Source organism: Dromiciops gliroides, chromosome 1 (assembly GCF_019393635.1).
Source record: "Dromiciops gliroides isolate mDroGli1 chromosome 1, mDroGli1.pri, whole genome shotgun sequence".
Taxonomy (NCBI): Eukaryota; Metazoa; Chordata; class Mammalia; order Microbiotheria; family Microbiotheriidae; genus Dromiciops; species Dromiciops gliroides.
In genome coordinates this window covers 546,507,693-546,532,839 of record NC_057861.1, presented here as the reverse complement: position 1 = coordinate 546,532,839, position 25,147 = coordinate 546,507,693, and the positions used below count along the sequence as shown (strand labels likewise).

The 25,147-nt window shown below is 36.6% G+C and overlaps 1 protein-coding gene across 1 annotated transcript in view; it reads left to right on the top strand.

The window, feature by feature from the left end:
- The window catches only part of VPS35L (VPS35 endosomal protein sorting factor like), a 121,451-nt gene that overhangs the window by 50,531 nt on the left and 45,773 nt on the right, over positions 1-25,147 (top strand). Inside the window, exons 14-21 of the mRNA XM_043975875.1 lie at positions 737-859; positions 6,716-6,762; positions 8,805-8,916; positions 9,786-9,902; positions 14,480-14,533; positions 15,461-15,541; positions 16,853-16,915; positions 24,832-24,917. Of these exons, the coding sequence (XP_043831810.1) occupies positions 737-859; positions 6,716-6,762; positions 8,805-8,916; positions 9,786-9,902; positions 14,480-14,533; positions 15,461-15,541; positions 16,853-16,915; positions 24,832-24,917 (683 nt within the window). The remainder of the gene's footprint in view (positions 1-736; positions 860-6,715; positions 6,763-8,804; positions 8,917-9,785; positions 9,903-14,479; positions 14,534-15,460; positions 15,542-16,852; positions 16,916-24,831; positions 24,918-25,147) is intronic.

Sequence of the window (25,147 nt, the reverse complement as noted above, 5' to 3'; positions counted from 1 at the left end):
CTTAACCCCAATTGCCTCACTTAAAAAAAATATATATATATATATGTGTGTGTGTGTGTGTGTGTGTGTGTATAGTACTGACCAAGTATAGGTTATTAAAAATGTATGCATCAACAGGAAAGATCTCTAGTTGATTAGTTTTTTCCTTGGCATTTTCAGTCTGTTTTTATCAGCTTACTAGTCTTGCAGTATATATTTCCAAGTCAAGTGAGCTAAGAGGTTGGAAGCTTCTGGCATACTTATCTAGCTTTAACAATCCAAGAGAGGAATATATCTCCAAGATGCAAAAATAGCCATATAAATATGCATTATTCATTGATTAATTTTCTCCTTTGGTCAGAAAAGTAATGTGTGTGAGTATGTGTGTGTACACACACATACATATTTATGTTGTCCAGTCTGTCATGTTCTACTCTTTGTGACCCGCTGGACCATACTGTCCGTTGGGTTTTTTTTGGCAAAGATACTGGAGTGGTTTGCCATTTCCTTCTGCAGCGAATTAAGGCAAGCAGATTAAGTGACTTGTCACATAGCTAGTAAGGTGTCTTAGGTTGGATTTGAACTCAGGGCTTCCTAACTCCAGACCCAGTCTCTATCCAGTGAACCCTCTAGCTGCCCCATATACATATTAATGTACATAAATAAGTTAATCTTTATATTGCAATTTATGTTAATTTAATTAACTATATATGTAAATAAATATCTGTGTTTTTTTGTTTATGTGTGTTTCCTTTAGATTCATGGGGATACAGTTCAGAATCAGTTGGTGGTACAGGGCGTGGAGATTCCATTGTATCTTACTTTGTATTCTCCTGCTATTGATTGGATTTTGCAGTGCATTGCATATCATGCTCCTGAGGTAATTTTCTAATAGAAATACTTTAAAATGAAGGTTCATAGGTAATACACTATTCTTTTTAAACTGGAGTTTTTTTCTTTGAAGAAAGTATATTGTCAAAAAACTTTGACGCTGCTTTGTAGCATTTTAAATCCTTTGCACATTATTCAGGATTTGGGACGGCAATTGAAAGCAATTTAAATACCATAATAAAGACGTTGCTATCTTGAAATGGTGACTTTTTCCTAATTCTGGGGTAAATGAAGGTTAAAAGTGCCAAGAACTAAACTTCCCTTAGTTTCTTACTTAATGCTCAGCAAAACTGAGAAGAGTCTAATCTTAGAAATCTTTGGTGATTGAGAAGAGTCAAGTCATAGGGCTTTGTGAGGAAAGGTTCCTTGCCACACAACCTTCCCCAACCACCCCACTCTGGAGTTCTCTCTTCTCCCTTTGAACACCCAAAATATTTATCTTCTCCACCACCAATGTGACAGTTATATGGGTCTTGTGGCATTTCTGTTGTCCTGAATAATTATTTGAATCTTTTTATTTTTATTTAACTTTTCATATGCTTATCTTATTTTGCCAACTTAATAATAAATCCTTGTGAGTAGACCGTATCTTAGACTTCTTATTACCCACAGCATCTAGCATAGTATAATTAGCCTTGCACATACAGGTACCCAATAAATATTTGCTTAATTGAATTTTTATATTTGGTCATTCTGAACTGAAGATTGTTTTAGAGTACAGTTTACATTCTTCCTCATCTTCAGGTTTTACTCTTTGAATTTAAATAGAGTGGTTTTTAAAAAAAAATTATTCTGGGGCTAGGCTGGGCTTTTAAAAATATTGCTACTAATAATTAATGACTATTTATATAATAATAGCTATTGCTCCCGTTTTGGCAGCAAGCATTTATTATTAATTAATATTAAATATTAGTAAAGTATTGGCCTTGTGGCATTTAACGCAAGCAGGAGGAAAGCCCCAGCGCCATATTGTCTCTCAGAGAGAGAGTACATGACCTCAAGCTGGGTTCAGAAGCCCTGTATGACCTACTCTGTCCTGAGAGGAGAGCGAGCACTAAGAGGCAGCAATCCAAGCCAAGAGCATGATTCAAGATGCCAACAACCTGGAGCCTGGCATAGTCGAGGCTTCTATCCTCTTCTGATAAAGGCAGGTCACTGCCCACTGATCCAACCTAATTGGCTAGCATCATTCAGTTCCATTGGTTGACGTGACTTGAGCGTGCTACATATTAAAATGATCTCTACAGATGACATCAGGGGGAAGGATCCAAAAGATTACCCCCTAAGTTGCTCAAGGCAAGGTCCATTATCTAAGTGTGGTATAGTCTCGTCACATCAGTTCACTGAACTTGACAAAAAGAGTCTATCTCCTTTCCTTGGGCTCACCCTGAACAGGATTAAAACTTCCTCCTAAATATTGACCTTTCTGAAGTGTGGGAGAGAGAAAACCAACTAAAACTGGGTCCCCCCCTAGAAATCCATTATGAATAATTATTTTCTCACAAGTCTTACCTTCTAGGAGATTTTCCTATGGGGAAAGATGACAGTCATATATTCAGTAGGGCACCTAAGATCTAAGAATAATGTTAGATGTTTTTGAAAACCCGGAAATTTTGTTTCCCATATGCTTTAAGAAAAAACAAAGTATTCTCATTTTTACCTTAAACTTGAGTATTCTCAAAGGATATCAGTGGGAACTAGAAATAAATCTTTCCTGGGAAAGACTATTCTAGGAAATCATTCATGTTCTAAAATGATTAAAAATCCTATCATTTGAATCATACTAAACTATGATATTCAGGGTCATTTGACTCTGAATGTGACGTAGCATCTTGTAAAAAAAAAATTGATCATATTTTACAAATTACAAGAATAGTGCAGGTAGAATTAGAACATCCTCAGTAGAACCCTGAGAGGTAGGTACTATTATTATTATTATCCCAATTTTGCAAATGGAAGAACTGAAGCTGAGAGATTAAGTGCCTTGCCAAAGGTCATACAGCTAGTAGTCATCTGAAGGAGCAATTTGAACTCAGATCTTGCTGACTCCAAGACCAGCATTTTATCCACTGTGCCGCTATGTCACTTAACACAGTGCTGTGTACATACCAGGCACTTGATAAATATTTATTAAACTTAATTTAATACCAAAAAGGAGAAGTAGCTCAAATTGAAGCTTAGTGTATTTAAATAATGTAGCTATGCCCCCACTTGAAGAAATATTTGACCTCCCAGGTTTGAATTTATAAGACAGATGAACCAGGAGGGAACTACTAACAAGATAAAACATTTGTTCTGGCTTCATGAAAGGATTTACTGGTTCTCCAAATGGTCTATTCAAATAATTATACCAAAAATAAAACCCCAAAACTGCCCACAAATATTTTTGGGAATAATAGCTGACAAACAGTCCTTTAAACACACTATACATCTTAACTTATTTATACTTCATAACAGCCCTGCAAGATGGCTACTGTGTTATCCCCATTTTACAAATAAGGAATCTGAGGCTTAGTGAGGTTAGCTGAACTCAAGTATTTGATGACTCTAAAGTCACATTCTTTCTGTTATAGCATTTGAATTAAAAAACTTTTCATTAAATGTGGGGGTTTTTTGGACTAATTGGGAGGTTTCTGCTTATTAGCTAGCAGGTATTTGTGTATCTAATGTGTGCTCAACATCATGCTAGATTCTGTGGGGGCTATAAAGTCAATATGGGAAGTCATTCCTCACCTCAGGGAGCTTACCATCTAGTTGGAAAGAAATAATTTAAAAAATAAAACAATAGTGATAATATGACAGTATGTGTTCATGGCCAAAGGTGAGAGGGGAATAAGAAAGGAACTCTTCATGGAGGAGGCAGAATTTTATTTGTGGTTTTAAAGATTAGTTGAATTTAAGAAAGTGGAAGTTGTTCTATGTTAAGGTTCATAAACAGTATATGAAAAGCACTGTTTGAGGAGTGAGCCTAGCCTTTTTATTGTAGCATAGTGAGAAAGTAGGCCTGACTAGAGATAAGGGTATATATCGGGGATTAATGGGAAAAAAGCCTTTGTCAATAGAATGGAGCTAAGACATAATGAACTGGGAAGAGAAACTCAGACCTAATATAGTTGGGAATAGGTAGTCATTAGAGATTTTTGAGGAAGGTTTGGTGATTTACAGAAAAGATTAATCTGTTAATAATATGACAGATATAGTAGAAGGGGAAAAGGAGACTAGTTAAGGGGGCAGCTAAGTGGTGCAGTGGGTAAGCAAGGGCTCTGGATTCAGGAGGACCTGAGTTCAAATCTGGCCGCAGACACTTGACACTAGCTATGTGATCCTGGGCAGTTCACTTAACCCTCATTGCCCCACCCAAAAAAATAAAAAAGACTAGTTAAGAGAAAGTAGTGGTAATGTAGGTGTACAGTGATGAGGGCTTGAGCCAGGGGAGTGGTGTTGGAAATAAAGAAGAAATGAATACAAAACACATTTCTTAGGAAAACTAGGCAATATGGAGAAAGAAGGACAGAGAACAATTCTAAATTGGTTTAAAGATTATTTAGTTAACCCTGATACCAAAAAGATTAAATTCATGAAATCTTTTTCCTTCTCTAGATTTGTCTACCCTATGATACAGTCTTAGAGAGAGAGAGATAAGAACTTTAGTGAATTGACCAATAGAATTCTGTTTTGTTGAAGTCATGTTGTAAATTTAATTTTTCATTTTTTTTTCTTTTTTTTTTTGGCGGGGCAATTGGGGTTAAGTGACTTGCCCAGGGTCACACAGCTAGTAAGTGTCAAGTGTCTGAGGTCGGATTTGAACTCAGGGTCCTCCCGAATCCAGGACCAGTGCTTTATCCACTGCGCCACCTAGCTGCCCTGTAAATTTGATTTTTAAATCCACATAAAAGCAAATCAAAGGACATTTTTGACAAAGAATTAGCTTGGATTGTTGTAGTTTTTTTTCTTTTAGGCCCACAATTGTCTGATTTGCTTTAAAAAATAAGACAAGAAACAGTAAAAATGAAATATAAGAAATTCAGAGTCATCTTTTTTACATACTGTGTGTATAATTTATGCTCAAAATAATAACTTTCATGAAACTTTGGGTGCATTAACTCTAAATTCATGGAAAAGACACTGTCTTTAGGTCATTATATGATTTTTCCCTTAACTTCTCTGTCTCAGCTGCAAAAAGATTAAGTGACATTATCTTATTAAATTAATTTTTCATGAAGTCATATTTGTGAAGATATTGTAAAAAGTTACTACAAGTCTGTATTAACATTATATACTCTAAAGAAATATCTAGAAAGTTAAAGTTTACAATGAAATGTTATAAGACAATGGCAATAACTCCCTCCCCCCCATATTTTAGAGTGTTTTTTTTTCACATGCTTTATGCCCCTTCTGAGCCTAACCAAATATGTAGTATATGCCAAGAACAAATTGGCCAAACTGCAGGTTTTGCAGTGGTTTATCACTTCCAAAAGATTCCCTTAAATCATAGTCTGGTTTGAGCTAGTGTTCATCTTGTTCTTGCCAAAGACAATCAACTTTGTCATCTTTTCAGATGAAGAACTTTTGGCAAATGTTCTTATGATCCAGACATAGCTTTTTTGGCTACATTTATACTTAGAGATATTTGTATTTCCAGAAAGAATTAAAATGCTTTCCCAATCCTTTAGTGCGATATTCTAAATACATCCATATTTTACTCATTTGAAAGCATATTCTCTTTGTGGCCAAAATGATTTCGAATTGCCCAATATGCTCTTTTAGAAGTGGTGTGCCAAGTATTCATTTGTTCACTTCCTCTTACAGGACATTCAAGGAAACTATATTTACAGGATACCACCTTCCTTTTCTAATTTGAGCTCCCTGGAAACTAGTTGGGACCTTCTGCAGTGCTTGATTAAAATGCCAATACTTTAAGTAGAAGTCACATTTTGGAGCCTTAGCCTTAGTTAATCCCAGATAATCAGATTATTTGGTGTTATTTAGGAGTCAATTGAGGATAAGAAACAGGATTTAAGGAAGCATACCAGGAAGGAGGTAAACCGTTTGATCTATGATTTATATAAATGTATCTACTTCTTTTCAATCTAGTTCAATAAGTATTTATTGAGTATTGGTAGGAGAGGTGGGGCTGCATTACACATAATTTTGTTTACTTCATAATTGCCTAGGGTTAGTCTTGGCAACTCCATTCAAGATTTTTTCCATTATCTTGGTGATTGACCCTTCCCTTAGAGGATACTTTTCTTTCTTTTTTCTTTTTTTTTCTTTCCTTCTTTTTTTTTTTTTCAGGGCAATGAGGGTTAAGTGACTTGCCCAGGGTCACACAGCTAGTAAGTGTCAAGTGTCTGAGGCTGGATTTGAACTCAGGTACTCCTGAATCCAGGGCCAGTGCTTTACCACTGCGCCATCTAGCTGCCCCCTTTTTTCTTTTTTTTAAGTGATTATTTTGAGGTTGATTGTTTTAAGAGCTTTTTCAATTATTAAGTCATCAACAAGCATTTGTTATGAGTCTCCTGTGAGTTAGACACTATTCAAAACTATTGTTTATCAAAATGTATACAGAAGTTCTTTGACTGAGTGCCATGTAGAACTGGCATCCAATTAATTTTCCCCTTCGTTTAGATTACAGAGAGAATTGTGGGAGGGAGGTCATTGGGAGAAGGGTGGGGAAAGGAAACATCAAATAAGAGAATTAAGGTAATTTTTTTTTTCCTGAAAAGGAAACTTAGGATTTCAAGGTTTAATTACACTTAGAGCACTTAATTACACTAGAATTTTACTGTAACGAATGGTGCATTTGGTTAATTCACCTCTAAACTTTCACTAAATATTCACCTAGGTTCTGCTTACTGAGATGATGGAAAGGTGCAAGAAACTAGGGAACAAGTAAGTATTCCATCATTCCTAGAGCATGAATTGAAGACTGAATCTTTTGTTCTGAGACAGGTCTGTTTGTGCACATGCTTGTAGAAAAGCTGTTTTGAAACTCTTCCGTCTGGTCGGCCAGAAGCAGCTTTCCAAACCATTAACCTTTCTTTGATTGTCCTTGGAAGATATCATATTTTATTTATTTGTTTTGTCATTGCTATTTTAGAGAGGATAAGCAATCATTCTCACTTAACTTAGCTAGAAAGAGAAATCATCAATTCAGAAGCTAGCATTTTCTTCCTACTTAATCAAGAGAGATGCATAGAGGCAACTGCTTATCCATGGCTAGGAGAGAGAATAAGAAAGTATGGCTCCTAAACTCTGCTTTCCACTTTGGTTATTTGCTGTCTATTAGAAAAGCCTTTTGTTCTGTGTTATGAAGCTACACAGGCTGGTTCAACAGCCATTTAATGAGTACCCACTGTCTTGGTTCTGGGTGCTGTTGGGGATAAAAAAGAAGTGTTAAACATGAGCCTTGACCTCCAGGAGCTGACCTTCTGGTTGAGGACACAAGGGTTAGACATGTCAAGCAGAGAATAGTATATAATACAGTGTAAGATTAAGTGCTAACAGGAGGACCTGAGTTCAAATCCAACTCCAGACACTTGACACTTAACTAGCTCTGTGACCCTGGGCAAGTCACTTAACCCTCATTGCCCCAAAAAGAAAAAAAGAAGGAAAAAAAAAAGATTAAGTGCTGAACTGTGTCATCTAAAGACATTAAGTCCTCTACATCCTAGCTTCTTAAACTTGACCCCATGTGGGATCGTGTAACTCAATGTGGGGGTCATGAAAAATTTGGCAACTGTGAAAGGTTATATATACCTATTTTATACACCTATACACCCAAGGTCACATAACCATTTCTCAGGTGAAAAAGGGTCATGAATGGAAAAAGTTTAAGAAGCCCTGCACCAGATAAGAGCAGGGAAAGGGATTCAGAATGTGCCAGTGATTTTTATTAATATAGGTCCCAGGTGAGGGAATTCCCTCCACCAATGCATTCAGGCACCTTCTCTACAACTTAGAGTCTTAAAGAACTCCCTAGAGCACTGAGGTAGTAAGTGACTCTCCCAGAACCATAGAGCTGGTATGTTTCAGAGGTGGGATTTGAATCTACCATGCCATGCTTCCTTTTATCATAGTATATATAGAGAAAAATAAATGTAAATGGAACTCCTGGTTTTTTTCTCTACCATCCTTATAAGAATCTGCTGTTGCTGCCAATAAATATGATTGAGGGTCATATAGCACCTTGAAACCTTAATTTCTCTAAAACCTTTGAAAAGCATGTAAATAATATTGCCACTTTATAAACCAAATCAGAGGGAAGTTATTTAATGGCATAAGTTTACTTGGTAGTTTGAAGCCATGGCCAAAGGAAGAATGATGAAAAATACTATTTGTAAGCTGACTAATTTATTAACTGACCAAACATATACAGTTATGTGTACTGTGTGTATAATTGTTTGTTGGTTTTGTTTCAATAATATTGTTTTGATAAATTCTACTATGAATATAGGGTACTTGCAAGGAAGGATTTACTTTAAAAACATGGGAAGGATATAACATGATAGGGGGAATTATTAGACATTTATAATTTAGTTTCCTCATCACCATGGATTTACTTGGTTGTTTACACATGTAGAAATCAGATATTTTTTAGAAGCCACAAGGTAAAGTGAATAGAAATGGAAATGGAAAGGGCCTTTATTTTTGGTTTATTTAGCCTTCTAATGTTTTTTCTTGAATATTATGTAAAGGATAAATTGCCTTTTTTTCTTAAGCTATGGGCAGTGTTGTCACTAGACTTTTTAAAAAATTTGCATACTCACCCTCTGAAAGCATGTTTTTCTCCTAAGTTGGCTTTTTTCTTCTGTTGTTTTTTTTTTAAGCTTTTATTAAATTGCTGTCAATTTTCTATTAAAGCCTTGTAAATTGTAAATTAAAATGGCTTTCATTGATGGGAACAATGTTGATTGGTATAATGTTTCTTGCAGTGCTTTGCTGTTGAATTCTGTGATGTCAGCATTCAGAGCTGAGTTTATTGCTACGAGGTCTATGGATTTTATTGGCATGATTAAAGAGTGTGATGAGTCTGGATTCCCCAAGGTAGGCTTTTGACTTAATGTTCAGCAAGAGAACAAATAAGCAGTGTTTAGTTGATAGCTCACAAGGGAGAGAATCAGGTGTTTTATGTAACATAACCCAAGAAGAATACAAATGTAGCCTCTGTTCCTGTAAAAAAAGGTGAAAGATGATTTAGAGATTGAGATTATTGTACAACATGTAATTGCTGTATATCAAGGCACTGTAGTTCTAAATTCTCTGGAATAACTCTCCCTGGAATAGTTTTAGTAGACTTTGGTTCTAGACTTTTAAAAACATTCTACCAAGGAGCAATTCTGAAAAGCCATCTAAGCAGAATATTTTATCTAATAAAGAAGAAGGAAATATGGCTTTTTCAGTTTCTCACAGTTTTAACCCATGTGATTCTATAGCAGAGATTTAGAAATGGCCATTCAAAATAATAAACTTGGGAGTTACTAATTTTTTTATATCTATTTTTAAAACCTCACATGTCTGATTTAAAAATCATAGGATTTAGAGTGGGGAAGGGTGACTTTAACATTTAGTTTTTTATTTATACTGGTCAGAAAACAAGGTCCATAGAGGATGACTTTCTTTTTTTTGTTTTTGTTTTTGTGGGGCAATGGGGGTTAAGTGACTTGCCCCGGGTCACACAGCTAGTAAGTGTCAAGTGTCTGAGGCCGGATTTAAACTCAGGTCCTCCTGAATCCAGGGCCGGTGCTCTATCCACTGCGCCACCCAGCTGCCCGAGGATGACTTTCTAGGGCTTCATGGGCAGTAAGTAGCAGAGCTGGGATTTCAGCTTAGGTCATCTGACTCCCAAGCCAGTATTTCTCCTATTATATCACATTGTCCACCAAAAATAACGGAATGACTTGATGTTTCCTCAGCATCTCCTTTTTCGCTCATTGGGGTTAAATTTAGCCTTGGCTGATCCCCCTGAGAGTGATCGACTTCAGATATTAAATGAAGCCTGGAAAGTCATCACTAAATTGAAGAATCCACAGGTGGGTTACTAGTCAAGACATCAAATCTACTTTTATCCATGTTCTATAGCATATGTATATTTATTTTTCTTGAAAAGATATAATCAGAAAGTTATTTGTGCTTCTATTTTCAGAAGAAGTACAAACTGTTAATTATTCTTGAACTCATTGTGCAGGTCTGTTCTTTTTTTTTTTTTTTCTTTTTTTCTTTCTTTTTTTTTTTTTTTTTTTTTTTGCAGGGCAATGGGGGTTAAGTGACTTGCCCAGGGTCACACAGCTAGTAAGTGTTAAGTGTCTGAGGCCGGATTTGAACTCAGTTACTCCTGAATCCAGGGCCGGTGCTTTAACCACTGCGCCATCTAGCTGCCCCCAGTGCAGGTCTGTTCTTGATGCAGATGTTTATTTGATTTGTGCCCATGCCTATACCATGGCCATAAAGCCATGAAAGCACTAAAAAGCGTAAGAATACAGAGAATTAAGGCTTTAAAGGCTTAAAGGCTTTAAAGAACTTTGGTATTTCCTAAAGCATCACAAACCATTTTTTGTTTACTAATTTTAATAAGTTAATAGGAAAGTGTATATTTAGACTTAATAGGAAGAGGTTCAAACCATTTTCAGTAGGGAATTTCAGTTTCCCAGCTCCTACATGAAGTCAGACAAACCTCTGAATCCTGACTGAAAATTTAGGAATCATTACAGCAGGCAAATTGATCTTGATTTCTGGACGAGTGTATGTGATACTTGTCTTTATGATTTGGGGACAGCTACTTTTAGGATTTGGCTACTGTGTAGGGACTCCCCAAATGGAGGAGTAGAAAGGTACTTAATGTACAGTGTAGATCAGGTATAGGAAACTTTTTATCTCCTCTACACAAAAGAAATGCTTAGTGAACGTAAGACCCACAGTGCACATCGAGCAAGTAGCAGCAGTAATATATCTACTGTTGTGCTTTCCCAGGAGGTTGATATCTAAAACATCAAAATATGATACTGTTTCCAAGACCATGAATAGGCATTTTACTTTTTTTTTTCTTTGTGGTGCAGTGAGGGTTAAGTGACTTGCCCAGGGTCACACAGCTAGTAAGTGTCAGGTATCTGAGGCCGGATTTGAACTCAGGTCCTCCTGAATCCAGGGCTGGTGCTTTATCCACTGCACCACCTAGCTGCCCCCAGGCATTTTACGTTTTACCTCAGCTCTAGTGCTGTTTATTTTATTTTTTTTAAAGTATTTTATTATTTTCCAGTTACACGTAGAGATAGTTTTCAACATTTGTTTTTATAAGATTTCCAGTTTCAAATTTTTCTCTCTCTCCCCTCCCCAAGACAGCAGGTAATCTGATATAGGTTATATATGTACAATAACATTAAACATATTTCTGCATTAGTCATGTTATAAGAGAAGAATCTGAGCAAAAAGGAAAAACCTCAAAAAAGAAAAAACAATAGCACCCAAAACAAAAGAAATGGTATGGTTCAATCAGAATCCATATTCCACAGTTCTTTTTTTTTCCTCTGGATTTGGAGAGCCTTTTCCATCATGAGTCCTTTGAAACTTTCTTGTACCATTGTATTGGTGAGAAGAATCTAGTCTATCACAGTTGATCAACACATAATGTTGATGATGCTGTGCACAATGTTCTTCTGGTTCTGCTCATCTCACTCATCATCGATTCATGCAAGTCCTTCCAGTTTCTCTGAACTCCTCTTGCTCATCATTTCTTACAGCACAACAGAATTCCATTACATTCATATACCACAACTTGTTCAGCCATTCCCCAGTTGATGGACATCCCCATAATTTCCAATTCCTTGCCACCACAAAAAGAGCAGCTATAAATATTTTTGTACATGTGGGTCCTTTTCCCTTTTTTTATGATCTCTTTGAGAAGAAGACCCAAAAGTAGTATTGCTGGGTCAAAGGGTATACACAACTTTATAGCCCTTTGGACATAATTCCAAATTGCTCTCCAGAATGGTTGGATCAGTTGGATCAGTTGGATCAGTTGGATCAGTTGGATCAGCTCCACCAACAATGCATTAGTGTTCCAATTTTCCCACAGCTTTTCCAACATTTATTATTTTCTTTTTTTTGTCATATTAGCCAATCTGATAGGTGTCAGGTGGTACCTCAGAGTTGTTTTAATTTGCATTTCTCTAATCAATAATGATTTAGAGCTTTTTTTCATATGGCAATAGATAGTTTTGATTTCTTCATCTGAAAACTGCCTTTTCATATCCTTTGACTATTTCTCAATTGGGGAATGACTTGGATTCTTATAAATATGATTTAGTTCCCAATATATTTTAGAAATGAGGCCTTTATCAGAAGTACTGGCCATAAAAATTGTTTCCCAGCTTTCTGCCTACCTTCTAATTTTGGATGCATTGCTTCTGTTTATACAAAATCTTTTTAATTTAATGTAATCAAAATCATCCATTTTGCATTTCTTAATATTCTCCCACCAGTGGTGGGTGACCTGGTAGGGAGAGGATTAGAGGACCATCACTCAGGCTTTGCTTAATGACCTTGAGAAAAACTCTCCAAATCATTAATGGTAAAAGAAATGCAAATTAAGAGGACTCTGAGGTTTCACTTCATGTAAATTGTCTAAGATGAAAAAAAAAGTGTCATAGGGCTAGATAGACACATGGATAGACATACACATTGTTGCATTCTTGGTGGAGCTATGAAATGGGTCAGTCCAGCTGGTCTAGATTTCAAATTGGAATTATGTAATACAAGTGTCTAAACTGTGCATCTTCTTTGACTCCCAAATTCCAATACTGGGAATATACCCCAAGGATTTCAGACAGAAACAATGATCTCATATATGCCTAAGTATTGGTAACATCACTCTTTGTGGTAGCAAAGAACTGAAAACAAAGTGGGTGCTCCTTGATAGCAAAATAATGGAATATAATGTACAGCAAGAAATCATGAAAGTGAGGAATTCAGAGAAACTTAGGAAGATTTGTATGAACTGATGCAGGTCAAAATAAGTAGAACCAAGAGAACAATATATACCATATAAATGAGAATACTGGTCTTAAAGGAACTTGAATTCTGAGTCATGGAAAAACCAATAAAGTTACCTGAGAAGAGATGGGGGGTGGCATAAGGATAGATGTATTCATTTTCAGACAAACTTCATAGAATGTTTTTGCTTAAATGTCTTTCTTTGTTACAAGGGAGGGTTGAGTGTTAAGGGTATGTGTGAGAAATTACTATGGTATAAAGATAAATGGCATAAATAAAATGTATATTTAAAAAGAGAATTAAGAGAATTTCAACACTTTGGCACATAATTTAGTACTTTCCTTATCAAACTTCAGTTATTAACAACCCCTCTGTAGTTCTATTCTGTCTCAGGTAGAGGAAAACAACATTCATTGAATTTTACTTTTTATGTAGTCAGAAGCGGTCCTGGGTGTGTACCTGGTTCTGGCTCTCCAGGGCTTTGGAGTAGCTGTGGCATCAAATGTCCCATATTGGGAACTTTCTCCAGTCTTTTATCTCAATTAAACCTTTGAATTTTAAGCCTTTATTTCTATGTTTTCCAACCTTTTAGAACAGGTCTTCAACTACCTGCTTATCAGAGAGATGCTAATTTGTCTTTTTAACATTAGTAATTCTTTCCTGGAATATAATATTCTCTTTTCAGTTTTAAAAATTTGTGATTAAAAACTTTTTTCTTTAGTGTTTCATTTCTCTTCCACTGTCAAAAAAAAAAAAGATTTGTTGAATTATATACCACATTTTCCTGTGACTTGTCTTTCTAATAATACATTTCTTTGTAACCAGCCAGACTAAATTCAGTTAAATTCTCTTCCCAGAAGAGTTGAAATTTCCAATTAGTTTCTTCATTAAACTCTGTCAGCTTCTTTTATTTTATAGCAAAAATCCAATGACATAAACTGCTTCCTAAAGTATGAGACCCTCCTTCTTTCACATTCTAAACACATCACAGAGATATGTTGATTTCTCTGCAATGACTAAGAGGAAGATTCATCCAGTTCTTGAAAAGATGGATATCTATTCTATTATAATGAAAGCACTAAATTACAAATTATGTATCTAGATGTTCATGTTTTTTTTAAAAATCTCTTTTAAAAAATACATTTTATTAAGGCTTTCATTATTGAAAAGAATGGACAGTACCCATACATTTAGGGTTTTGTAGAATCCTATCCTGAAAAGTGATAGGTGACAAATATCACCGTAAAGCTGAATGTATTTGTATATATGTAAATCGAATCCCTTTATAAAGGCTTCTAAAAATAGAATTTGGCAGTAGACCAAATACACATTGTGACCGTTTTCCAGGAGCTTATTAAAAAATTGGGGAAATGAGACATTCACATAAAAAGATAACTGACAGCAAATAAGGCATTATGTGAGTGCTGAAATGGTAGATTCAGAGTCATAGGTGTTCTTTATCAGAAGAGCATATCATGGGCTGGCAGTACTTGTGTCACTTTAGGAAGGAGGAAATAAGTGGGCTTCAGGCTTGATTGGATATTGCTACTGATTGAATTAACTGAATCTTATTGTTTTGTAGCTGGTGCTTGTTATAAAACTAATATATATTTTCTTGTAGGACTATATTAATTGTGCTGAAGTGTGGGTAGAGTATACGTGCAGGCATTTCACGGTATGTCACTCTTATGAAATTTTGTGAAAAACTTTCTTCCCCTGTTTTACGAAGAGGTATGCATGCTTTTCCATAGTAAAAAAAAAATTAGATTAGTTCATTGTTTTCTGTATGTAATTGTTATATAACATAAGTAGTACTTTTTGACATTTCAAAACAACAAGGGTTATTGAGCATCTTGCTTTGTGCCTGTCCTAGTGCTTGGCCCTGGCAAAAAAACGAAACATTTTGTCCCTTCCTTCAGGAAGCTGATCTCCTACTGGGAAAAACAACATGTATACATATGTGTAAACATGAAATATGGACATAACAAATACCAAGTAATTTTGAAGAGAGGTACCAGCAGCTTGAGGAATCAAGCTAGGCCTTTTGTAGGAAGTGGCACTTGAGCTGAGCCTTGAATGAAGTTAGGGATTCCAAGAGGTAGGAGTGAGAAAGGAAAATATCCCAAACCCTGGAGACACCCTGTACAAAAGCATGGAGACAGGAGATGGAATGTTGAATTGGGATGTCAGCAAGGAGGCCAGTTTGACTGGATCATAGAGTGTATGAAGAGGGGTAATGTGGAATCATTTGGGAAAGATGGTCTAGAGCCCAATTGCCAAGGGCTTTAAATGTAAGGCAGAGTGTTAAAAGGGTCTTTTAAAAAATATATTACTCCTAAAGATAGGCATGGCATCCATCAGATCTTTGAAAATGGGATGAGAATTGATTTCTGGGAGAGCAGCTATATTATTTGGTTGTGGATGTCTTTCCAGATGGTTTGCAGGAAGTAACATCTTAGACATATTTCTTCTCTTAAATTTGAGCTTTGAAGTACATTTGGGGGAAATGCGTTATGGGCTCCATAAATGTGTGTCCTTTCATCAGCAAAATTTTCACAAACTGTTGTTCACATTGTTATGGGTTTAATTTTTCCCCAAATAGAAACGGGAGGTCAATACTGTTTTAGCAGATGTCATCAAACACATGACTCCTGATCGGGCATTTGAAGATGCATATCCACAGGTAACAGAATTTTCTCTTATTTCAGCTTTGTTAAGTTTTATATTGTACAACTGAATTAAATATTAGTTATTATGAAATGAGTTGCTTACTATTCAGCACTAGAAACCTTTTCTAGGTCATGAGTTAGTTTATGTAGTGACATAATGCCCTAGAATTTGTTGTCTGAGATTGATTTTGAACTTGAATGAGTAAGAGACATGATGGAGCCTCTAGAGAGTAGATTAGTTATGGGCTGGCCTTGATCACCTTTGAGGGGCTGCTAGGTGGTAAAGTGGATAGAGCACTGGGCCTAGAGTTAGGAAGGCTCATCTTTCTGAGTTCAAATCTGGCCCTAGACACTATCTGTATGACCCCCTGGAAAGTTATTTAACTATTTGCCACAGTTTCCTCATCTAGAAAATGAAATGGAGAAGGAAATGTCAAACCACTCCAGTATCTTTGCCAAGAAAACCCCAAATGGGGTCACAGAGTTGGTTATGGCTAAAATGACTGAACAGTAACACAGATGGCCTTTGAGATCTGTTCCCATTTAAAGGAATCTGTCAGTATTTAATACATTGTCTATAACATTGTTAAAAAAGTCAATTAGGGACAGCTAGGTGGTGCAGTGGATAGAGCACCAGCCCTGGAGTCAGGAGTACCTGAGTTCAAATCCGGTCTCAGACACTTGGTACTTACTAGCTTTGTGACCCTGGGCAAGTCACTTAACCCCAATTGCCTCACACACATACACACACACAAAAGTCAATTAAACCAAATAACTTGATCTCTTAAGTAGTTGAACTTTCTGGTACTCAACTAATTGGAGTTTTGTTCTTGTGCTTTTCCTTTCTATCCAGTACTTACTTATTTATTTTTAATGTTTAATCCCCGCTCCCCGCCAATGAATAAAAATTTGTTTTCTCTTCCTCCCACTCTCATCTCCCTACATTAGAAAAAGAAACTTGGATTTATTTTTTAAAAGTAGCTTTCCAGAGATGGCCCCAGATTAGTCTGCATTCAGACCAGTTTTCTGCCACTTTCTGGGTGTATAGTTGTATAGTCTTAGACAAACAGAATTGTTATTTACAATTTTGACCTTGAGCACCATTGTAATATCCTATAGTATAAAATGTTATTATTTTCATTGTTTATTTTACAAAAATTTTCAGTGATAAGGGTTGAAACAAGAAACCATAATTTAAAACAACTTATTCCTTGAGCTGAATCCTTTTATATACAAAACTGATTCCTTTTATTTCCAAATTTAAAATGTGTATTATACATATGATATGTGTATATTAAATAAAATATGTACATTTTGTTTTTTAGCTTCATTCAATAATCAGGAAAGTTATCACCTACCTTCACGATTTTTCAGTTCTTTTCTCAGTGGTAAGTGAGGATTTTAAATCGTGTGTGTGTGTGTGTGCATGCATGTGCGCACATGTATGTGCGTGTATGTGCATGAATGCATTTAGCAGTTTTGTGAAATTATGATAACTAAGAAGCTTCCAGAATAGTAGTTTCACTTTTTCTTGTGCTTTTATAGTTTACTTTGGTTATGGTTGACCAGATGAACCCTAATTGTTATATTATTTGCAGGAAAGCTTCATTATGAGAATTTCCCTAATAAGGACTGTCACTAGGCAAAATGGTGGAGGAGAGTTTTTCAATATCTTCCTACTTTTGTTTTATGCTTATCTTCCACATTCTTTGTGTCCATTTCCTCCAGAGGTTCCTACTGGCTTGATACTGCTTCTTCTCTGCTCAGAATTTCATCAAGACAGCAGACTCAGGCCTCTACTCTTTTTTTTTTTTAATGTGGCCAAACATTTTTTTAAATTAAATTAGATTTTTTCTTTTTTTATCATAAAAATATTTTGCTATTTTCCAGTTACACGTAGATAGTTTTCAACATTTGTTTTCATAAGATTTTTAGTTCCAAATTTTTCTCCCTCCCTTCCTTCCCCCATCCCCTCCCCAAAACAGAAAGCAATTTGATATAGATTATAGATGTACAATCACATTAAACATATTTCTGCGTTAGTCATATTGTGAAAGAAGAATCAAAATACAAGGGAAAAACCTCAAAAAAGAAAAAAAACTACCAAAAAGTAGAAACAGTATGGTTCAATCTGCATTCAGAATCCACGATTCTTTTTTCTTCATGTGTAAAACATTTTCCATCATGAGTTCTTTGGAATTGTCTTGGATCATTGAACTGCTGAGAAGAGTCAAGTCTAACAGAGTTGATCGTCACACAGTGTTGCTGTTACTGTGTACAGTGTTCTCCTGGTTCTCACTTCACTCTGCATCAGTTCATGTAACTCTTTCCAGGTTTTTCTGAAATCTGCCTGCTCATCATTTCTTATAGCACAATAGTATTCCATTCCATTCATATACCACAGCTTGTTCAGCCATTCCCCAATTGATGGGCATTTCCTCAATTTCCAGTTCTTTGCCACCACAGAGCAGGCCTCTACTTCCTTAAATGCTTCCTTAAAACTCCTAAATGATCTTTTCCCAAACTGCTGTTTCTTTGAGTCACCTGATCTCCCTGATCTTGTTCTAGGGAATTCCCTCATTGAAATGAATTTTCCCTGATTTGTGAATTGTTAACCTGTTAACTGTCCTGTAGGGCAGGACTTCTTAGAGCTTTCAAGAGATGGGGACAGTGTGTGAACTTGAGTGGGGAAAAAAGTTATCTTTATGTTTGCAGACCTCAAAATTTAGCATTTTCTTTAGTTATGGATTTTTAAAAATTGAGTTTTATATTTCAATTCTGAATTATCTTCTTCGTCTTTCCTCCCTTTCCATCCATTAAAAAAGCAAGAAAAACAAAACTGTTAACAGATATGTGTGGTCAAGCAAAACAAATTCCTATATTAGCCATGTCCAAAAAAAAATATGCTTCAGTCTGTACTCTGAGTCCATCATATTTCTATCTAGAAGTGGTGCATCTCATGTTTCATCATGAGTCCTTTGGAGTTGTGTTTGGTTACTTCTGTTCATCAGAGTTCACAGGTCTTAATTATGAATTTTTTAAAAAGATATTATTCCCGAAAAATGTTCCATTGGTTTTACTAAGACTGCTGCCAACTTTGTATCAGTGACACAAAGGTGGTTAAGAACCCCAGCCTTAGAATGTGGAGTGAATGAGTTAATCAGCAAGCATTTAATGAACCTATTTTGTGTTCAACTTGATGCTGGATCTCATATAACTGAAGGAGAAAGAATGAGCACTTCAGGACTTTCTCTTATTGCTGATAAATGTGAGGTTTCTCTTGAGCAATGGTTATATCACACTGTGACAAAGACATTTTACATGTCACTAACAGAGACATGAGGTTTGCTATTTAGGCTACAGCCTTCAAAGTACAGTACATATCCCTTATTGTTATTTTTAAAAACACTCCGGGGAAGCTAAATTGAATAATTTCCTGAAGTATAGCAATAAAATTCTTTTTTGATGTCTTCCAGGACACCAGTAAATCTGACGTTCTTCTCCTTGGTCTGCTGTCCAAATCGGTCACTTTATCCTGCCTCGCCTCCAGACCTTTTTTCCACTTGAGCTTTTTTCTGAGCTTGTTTTTCCATTTCATCTGTTATCTAGCATTCTTTAGTCTACTGTATTAATTTTCCTCTGAGTTGAGTGAAATTAAATCCTATAAACTTTTTCCACTTTTCCCATTGTTTCCCCATGAGATTTCTTAGTCTCATTCAACTTGTTCTTTTATTCCTTTTGTCATATTTTTGCTAAGTTTTATTCCTTAAGTGGGTTTATTATTCATCTGAGCATATCTTTTAGGATTTCTTCAGTGTAACTTTTGATGTTCGGTATTCATTTTTTTCCTGGTATTCTTTGCCCCTTTTTTCTCTTACACTGTAATCTTTTTAAAAAAAAAATTTATCACAACTTTTCATATTTTCTTGGAAATTTTCAGTCATGTTTTTCTTTTTGATATTCCTGTTCCTATTTTTTTTTTTTTTTTTTTTTTAGTGAGGCAATTGAGGTTAAGTGACTTGCCCAGGGTCACACAGCTAGTAAGTGTTAAGTGTCTGAGGCCGGATTTGAACTCAGGTACTCCTGAATCCAGGGCCAGTGCTCCATCCACTGCGCCACCTAGCTGCCCCCCTGTTCCTATTTTTGAGGGGGACATGAGGCTGGATACCTTGTGACTTCACTTGACTAGAAATTCCTCCCTTTGTTTTCTGTCACCATATCCTTTCTCTCAATTCAGCATGAAATCCACAACTCTACTTAAATATAACAGTTGAAAGGCTCAGTGTATGTGTTTTTATAATGTTTATTATTGTTTAGTCAGTTGCACTTTCTTTTTTCCAGAGGAAGAAGCATATGAGATAGGTTTTAAAGGACTGATGGATGAATAATGGTGGAACCACAGGGGGCAAGAAAATTTTAGCATTGTGTAAATGTAGAGCATGCCATAAAGATTTAGTCATTTAGCTTAGCTTGACTAGTACAAAGGCATGGGCATAAGTAGCATTATATAGGCTGGAAAGGTAGAGGGGGAGCTTAATTCTGTAAGACTTCCAATGCTAAGCAAAGGAGCTTGAACAATAATAAGGAATCCCAGATGATTTTTTAAAAGAATGACAAAGCAAGATCTATTCATCAGGAAGGTGAATCTATGTAAAAGATGAATTGGAAATTGAAAAAGAGTAAGTCTAGGAATATCAGAATAGATTCACACTGAGGTTTTCACATGATCACAAAGTCATAAAGAATCTTGAGAGACTATTTAGACAAAAAAAAAAGAACTAAGGACAAACAATAAGGGGGCAGCTAGATGGTGCAATGGATAAAGCACTGGCCCTGGATTCAGGAGAACTCGAGTTCAAATCCAGCCTCAGATACTTGACGCTTACGAACTGTGTGACCCTGAGCAAGTCACTTAACCCTCATTGCCCCACCAAAAAAAACCAATCCCAAACCCACAAAACCTAAGGAGACTTTAGACCAATGTTTACCCACTGAATTTATTTGGTCATTTAAAGCTTTTGGAGGCTCGAAAGTATATTGCCCAAATCCACAAATGCTGGTCTGGACTACGGGATTGCCTCCTTGGAAATATTGGACCAAATTAGAGTAATTCAATTCAACAACCACTTATTAAGCACTTACTACGTGTAGGGAGCTGGAGTTTATATTCTCCTAGGGCAGGAGTTAATGTAAGCTGTTAGAAATTTCATATAAAATAAAAATGAAATCATTTTTTTTCTGGTGGGCTGCACTAATAATTTGAAGGATTAAGAAAGCCCCTGAGGTCTTAAGAGGTGACAGTTTGAACTATACCTCGATGGCAGAGAGGCCTTCTAAGAGACAGATGTGGAAGATAACTTATATACAGCAGAGGTTTGTCTTATGTAGCAGGTAAACCAGTTTGTCTGGAACGTAAAGTACAAAAAGGAGAGAAATATAAAAATCAGCAGGAGACAGATTGTTGTTGTTGCTTGTCCTTTATTCTTTTTTTTTTTTTTTTTTTTTTGGTGAGGCAGTTGGGATTAAGTGAATTGCTCAGGGTCACACAGCTAGTAAGTGTCAAATGTCTGTTGTCCTTTGCTCTTGAAGAAGACCAAGCCAGGGTGCAGCTAGGTGGTGCAGTGGATAAAGCACCAGCCCTGGATTCAGGAGGACCTGAGTTCAAATTCAGCCTCAGACACTTGATACTTACTAGCCGTATGACCCTGATCAAGTCACTTAACCCTCATTGCCCCGCAAAAAAAAAAAAAAAAAAAAGAAGACCAAGCCAGATTGTGAATGGCTTTAAATGCCAAATATAAACATTTGTGTATTATCTCAGAGACTATAGGGAGCTTCTGAAGCTTCTTGAGCAAGAACCTAATGTGGTCCTATCTCTGCTATAGGAAAACTATTTTGGTCCTTTGAGAGAAGAGAGACTAGGGATATCAATTAGAAGGATATTGCGGTTATCCAGGTAACAGGGTTGAGGGCCCAAATTAGAGCTTCTAGGCTGTGTGAGTGGAGAAGTGAAGATGAGTGTGAGAGATGTTATGAAAGCAGAATCAATAAGACCTAGCAAGTGCCTGGATATTTGTGGAGGAATGCCGAGTGAAGAGTTGAAGAAAACTTGATGCTGCTGGTGAATGGTTGTTCCACGGTCGTGCTCTGGTGGGGTTGGTAGTATCTGGGGAGGGTTATTTACCATGGGTTTGGGTTCCACTCCTACCCCGGCATAGTGGCCCTCTCCTGCTGACCTTCTAAGCCATCTTTGGCAGGAAAATGATCTCAGTCTGTTTTTTTGTGGGTTCTGCTGCTCCATGAATTGTCCTATGGCATTATTTGGAGGTTTTTATAGTGATTGTGTCATGAGTTCCCGAGAGCTTACAGCCTTTCCTCCACCATCTTGGCTCCACCCCAGAAATCCTAAGGGGGGAGGATTGTTTTAAAGAAGGAGAGAGACTTAAATGTACCTGTAGTTGTCAAGGAAGGAACCAGTAGAAAGGTTAGGGTATAGGAGGGTAGGGGTAATCTGCTAGAGAGAATGGCATCCACAGCACATGGGAAGGGATTGATCTTGGAGAAAAAGAAGGGCCACTTTTCCATCAGGTATTGGAGGAGGGCAGGGAAAAATGGATGTATGAATAATGGAAAAAAGGATGATGATGGAGGAGGTGGAGGAGGCGGCTGCTATTGGTGAATAGCTTGTTTTCTTTGTAAAATATTAGCGAGGTACCTCAATTAAGAAGGATATGGGAGAGGGGGCTGTAAGAAGCTTGAGGGGTACAGCTAAGTGACACAGTGGATAAAGCACTGGCACTGGATTCAGGAGAACCTGAGTTCAAATCCAGCCTCAGACATTTGACACTTACTAGCTGTGTGACCCTGGGCAAGTCACTTAACCCTCATTGCCCTGCTGCACCAAAAAAAAAAAAAAAAAGAAAAAAAAGAAAGAAGCTTGATAGGAAAAAAAGTAGTTAGAAACAGTAAGAAATGAGAGTGAGGGCCCAGTTGAAATTAGATAACACAACATTGACCCTGTCAGTGTATTTACAGGACTTCCTACTATTCCATCGAGCTCCTTGAATAAAATTGGTAAAGATGGATGAAAAGGAAAAGATAATAAGTTCTCTTTTGTACATGTTGAATTTGAGATACAACGGTCTATGTATTTGGAAATGTTCAGCATTTATTTGGGTTGTAGATCTAGAGCGAGGAGAGATTAGGTTTGCATATGTAGGTTTTTAGAATCATCTAAATAAAGGTAAGGGAATGCAGAGCCAAGTAGGTTGGCTTAGTGTAGAGAGCAGCAGGCCTGGAATCAGGAAGAACCAAATTCCTGAGTTCAAATCCATTCTCGGACATTTACTGGCTGTGTGACCCTTGGCAAGTCACTTAACCCCATTTGCCTCAGTTTTCTCATGTGTAAAATGAGATGGAGAAGGAAATGGCAAACCACCCCAGTATCTTTGCCAAGTAAACCCTAAATGAGTTCATGATGAGTCAGATATGACTAAAACAACTGAACAACAATTACAACAACAAGGTGAACCCAAGGGACTTACATGTCATTAGCAAAATAAAGAAGGGCCAACACGGAGCTCTGGGGTATATTCACACAGTGAACAAGACATGGACTATGATCCCACAAAAGAAATGGAGGAGGAGAGTCAAGGATGAGCAGTATCATGAAAACCAAGAGAAGAATGAGGAAAGGCTTGTCAGCAGTGCCAGTAAATGCACGGAGGTTAAGAAATCTAAAGGTGAAAAAAAAAAGGCCATTGGATTTAACAACTGTCATGATCTGTGGAAGAAACCATTTCATTCCTTGTTTGGGAGCAGGATTACTATGGGATGAGAAGTGAGTTGGGAGGAGAGGAAGAAGAGATAATGGCTACAGACAGCTTTTTCTGGTAGTTTTACAATGAAAGGGAAGAGTGATAGACGATAGTGAGGTGCACCAAAGGGGGTGGCAGAGTCAAGTGGAGGTTTCTTAATGATGGAGAATGTTTCTAGGCAACAGTGAAGGAGCTAGTGGATAAGGAACGATTGAGAATGAAAGGGCAAGAATGAGTATGTGAAGGATTGGTGGCAGGTCCCTGGAGGAGACAAGAATGAATGGGATCCAGGGCACTAGCAGAGGGATTAGCGTTGTCAAGGTACTGGAGCAACTCAGGAAAGACTGGGAGGTGATGTTAAAAGGATTGCTGGTATAGAATGGGGGAGAAGAGGGGGCTTGTGACTAATGGCCACTTTTTTCTCCATAAAATAGGAGGTGAAGTCTACTGCTTGGAGGGAGGAGGATAGTATAATAAAGGTGGTTTGAGAAGAGAAGTCAGGGAGTGGCCCCTGTGGAGAGTATGATAGAGTACTGCTGTGCAGTAAGCATTTTGGGCCTGGTTGAGACTGAGTGACATCAATTTGTAGAGGATCCAGCTAGCATAGTCAAAGCCTATTTTCATAATGATAAATTGCTATGCTAATAAGTATTTTTGACACAGATAACTTCACATTTAGTGCTTTACAACAAAATGTTCTTAACCTGGGATCTGTGAACTTGTTTTAAAAAATGTTTTGATGACTACATGTTGATAGAATTAATCGATTTCCTTTTGTAATCCCATATATTTTATGTACTTAAAAACATTCTTCAGAGAAAGAGTCCATAACTTCACCAGACTGACAAAGGGGTTAGTGACACAAAAAAGTTTGAGAACCCCGGTTTTTTCCCCCAAATTTTTAACATTGTTTATTTAAAGTTTTGAGTTCCAAATTTTATCCCTCCCTTCCTCCATCATCCCTGAGATGGTAAGCAATCAGACATAAGTTATATATATGCAATTATGTAAAACATTTCCATAATTAATCAAGAAGACTCAAATAAAAGAAAAATGAAAGTGAAAAATAGCATAATTCAGTCTATATTCAATCAAGATCAGTTCTTTCTTTGGAGCTGGATGGTGTGCTTCATTGTTAGTACTTTGGGATTGTTTGGGATCATTATATTGCTAAGTCATTCACAGTTCCTCATGGAACAATATTGCTGTTACTGTGTACAATGGAGAACCCCTGTTATAAAGTGAAAAATATCATGGATAGTAAAATTTCCACAGAGAATCTTTACTTTGCATTGAGTAGAACTTCAGAATTCTTTACAGCACAGTTTAGGAAAGAGTGATTTATAGATTTTCCTTTCAGACAAGAATACCCTTGAGCCATTGTAGATAGATGGGAATTTCTTTTTTTTTTTTTAAATCTTCAGAGAAATGGTCTACAACTTCTTTCCAGTAATCCATATTAATTATATGTGCTTGGTTATTTTTAGGAGAAATTTTTGCCATTTCTGGATATGTTCCAAAAAGAGAATGTCCGTGTGGAGGTTTGCAAGTGCATTATGGAAGCTTTTATTAAGTAAGTATGAAAGCATTCTTGAGTCAACTATATTGATGAGAAAAAGGTTTTCATTCTGTAGACCCCTTTGTATTTACAACATGTTCTATACATTCAATTATAATAAGATAAAATAAGTTAATATTTTAATAGCCCAACCATTGTCACATCATGATAGATTTAGAATATGAAGCAAATGGAACAATTAATAATAAGAACACATTTACATAATTATTAGTTCTAAGGTTCTG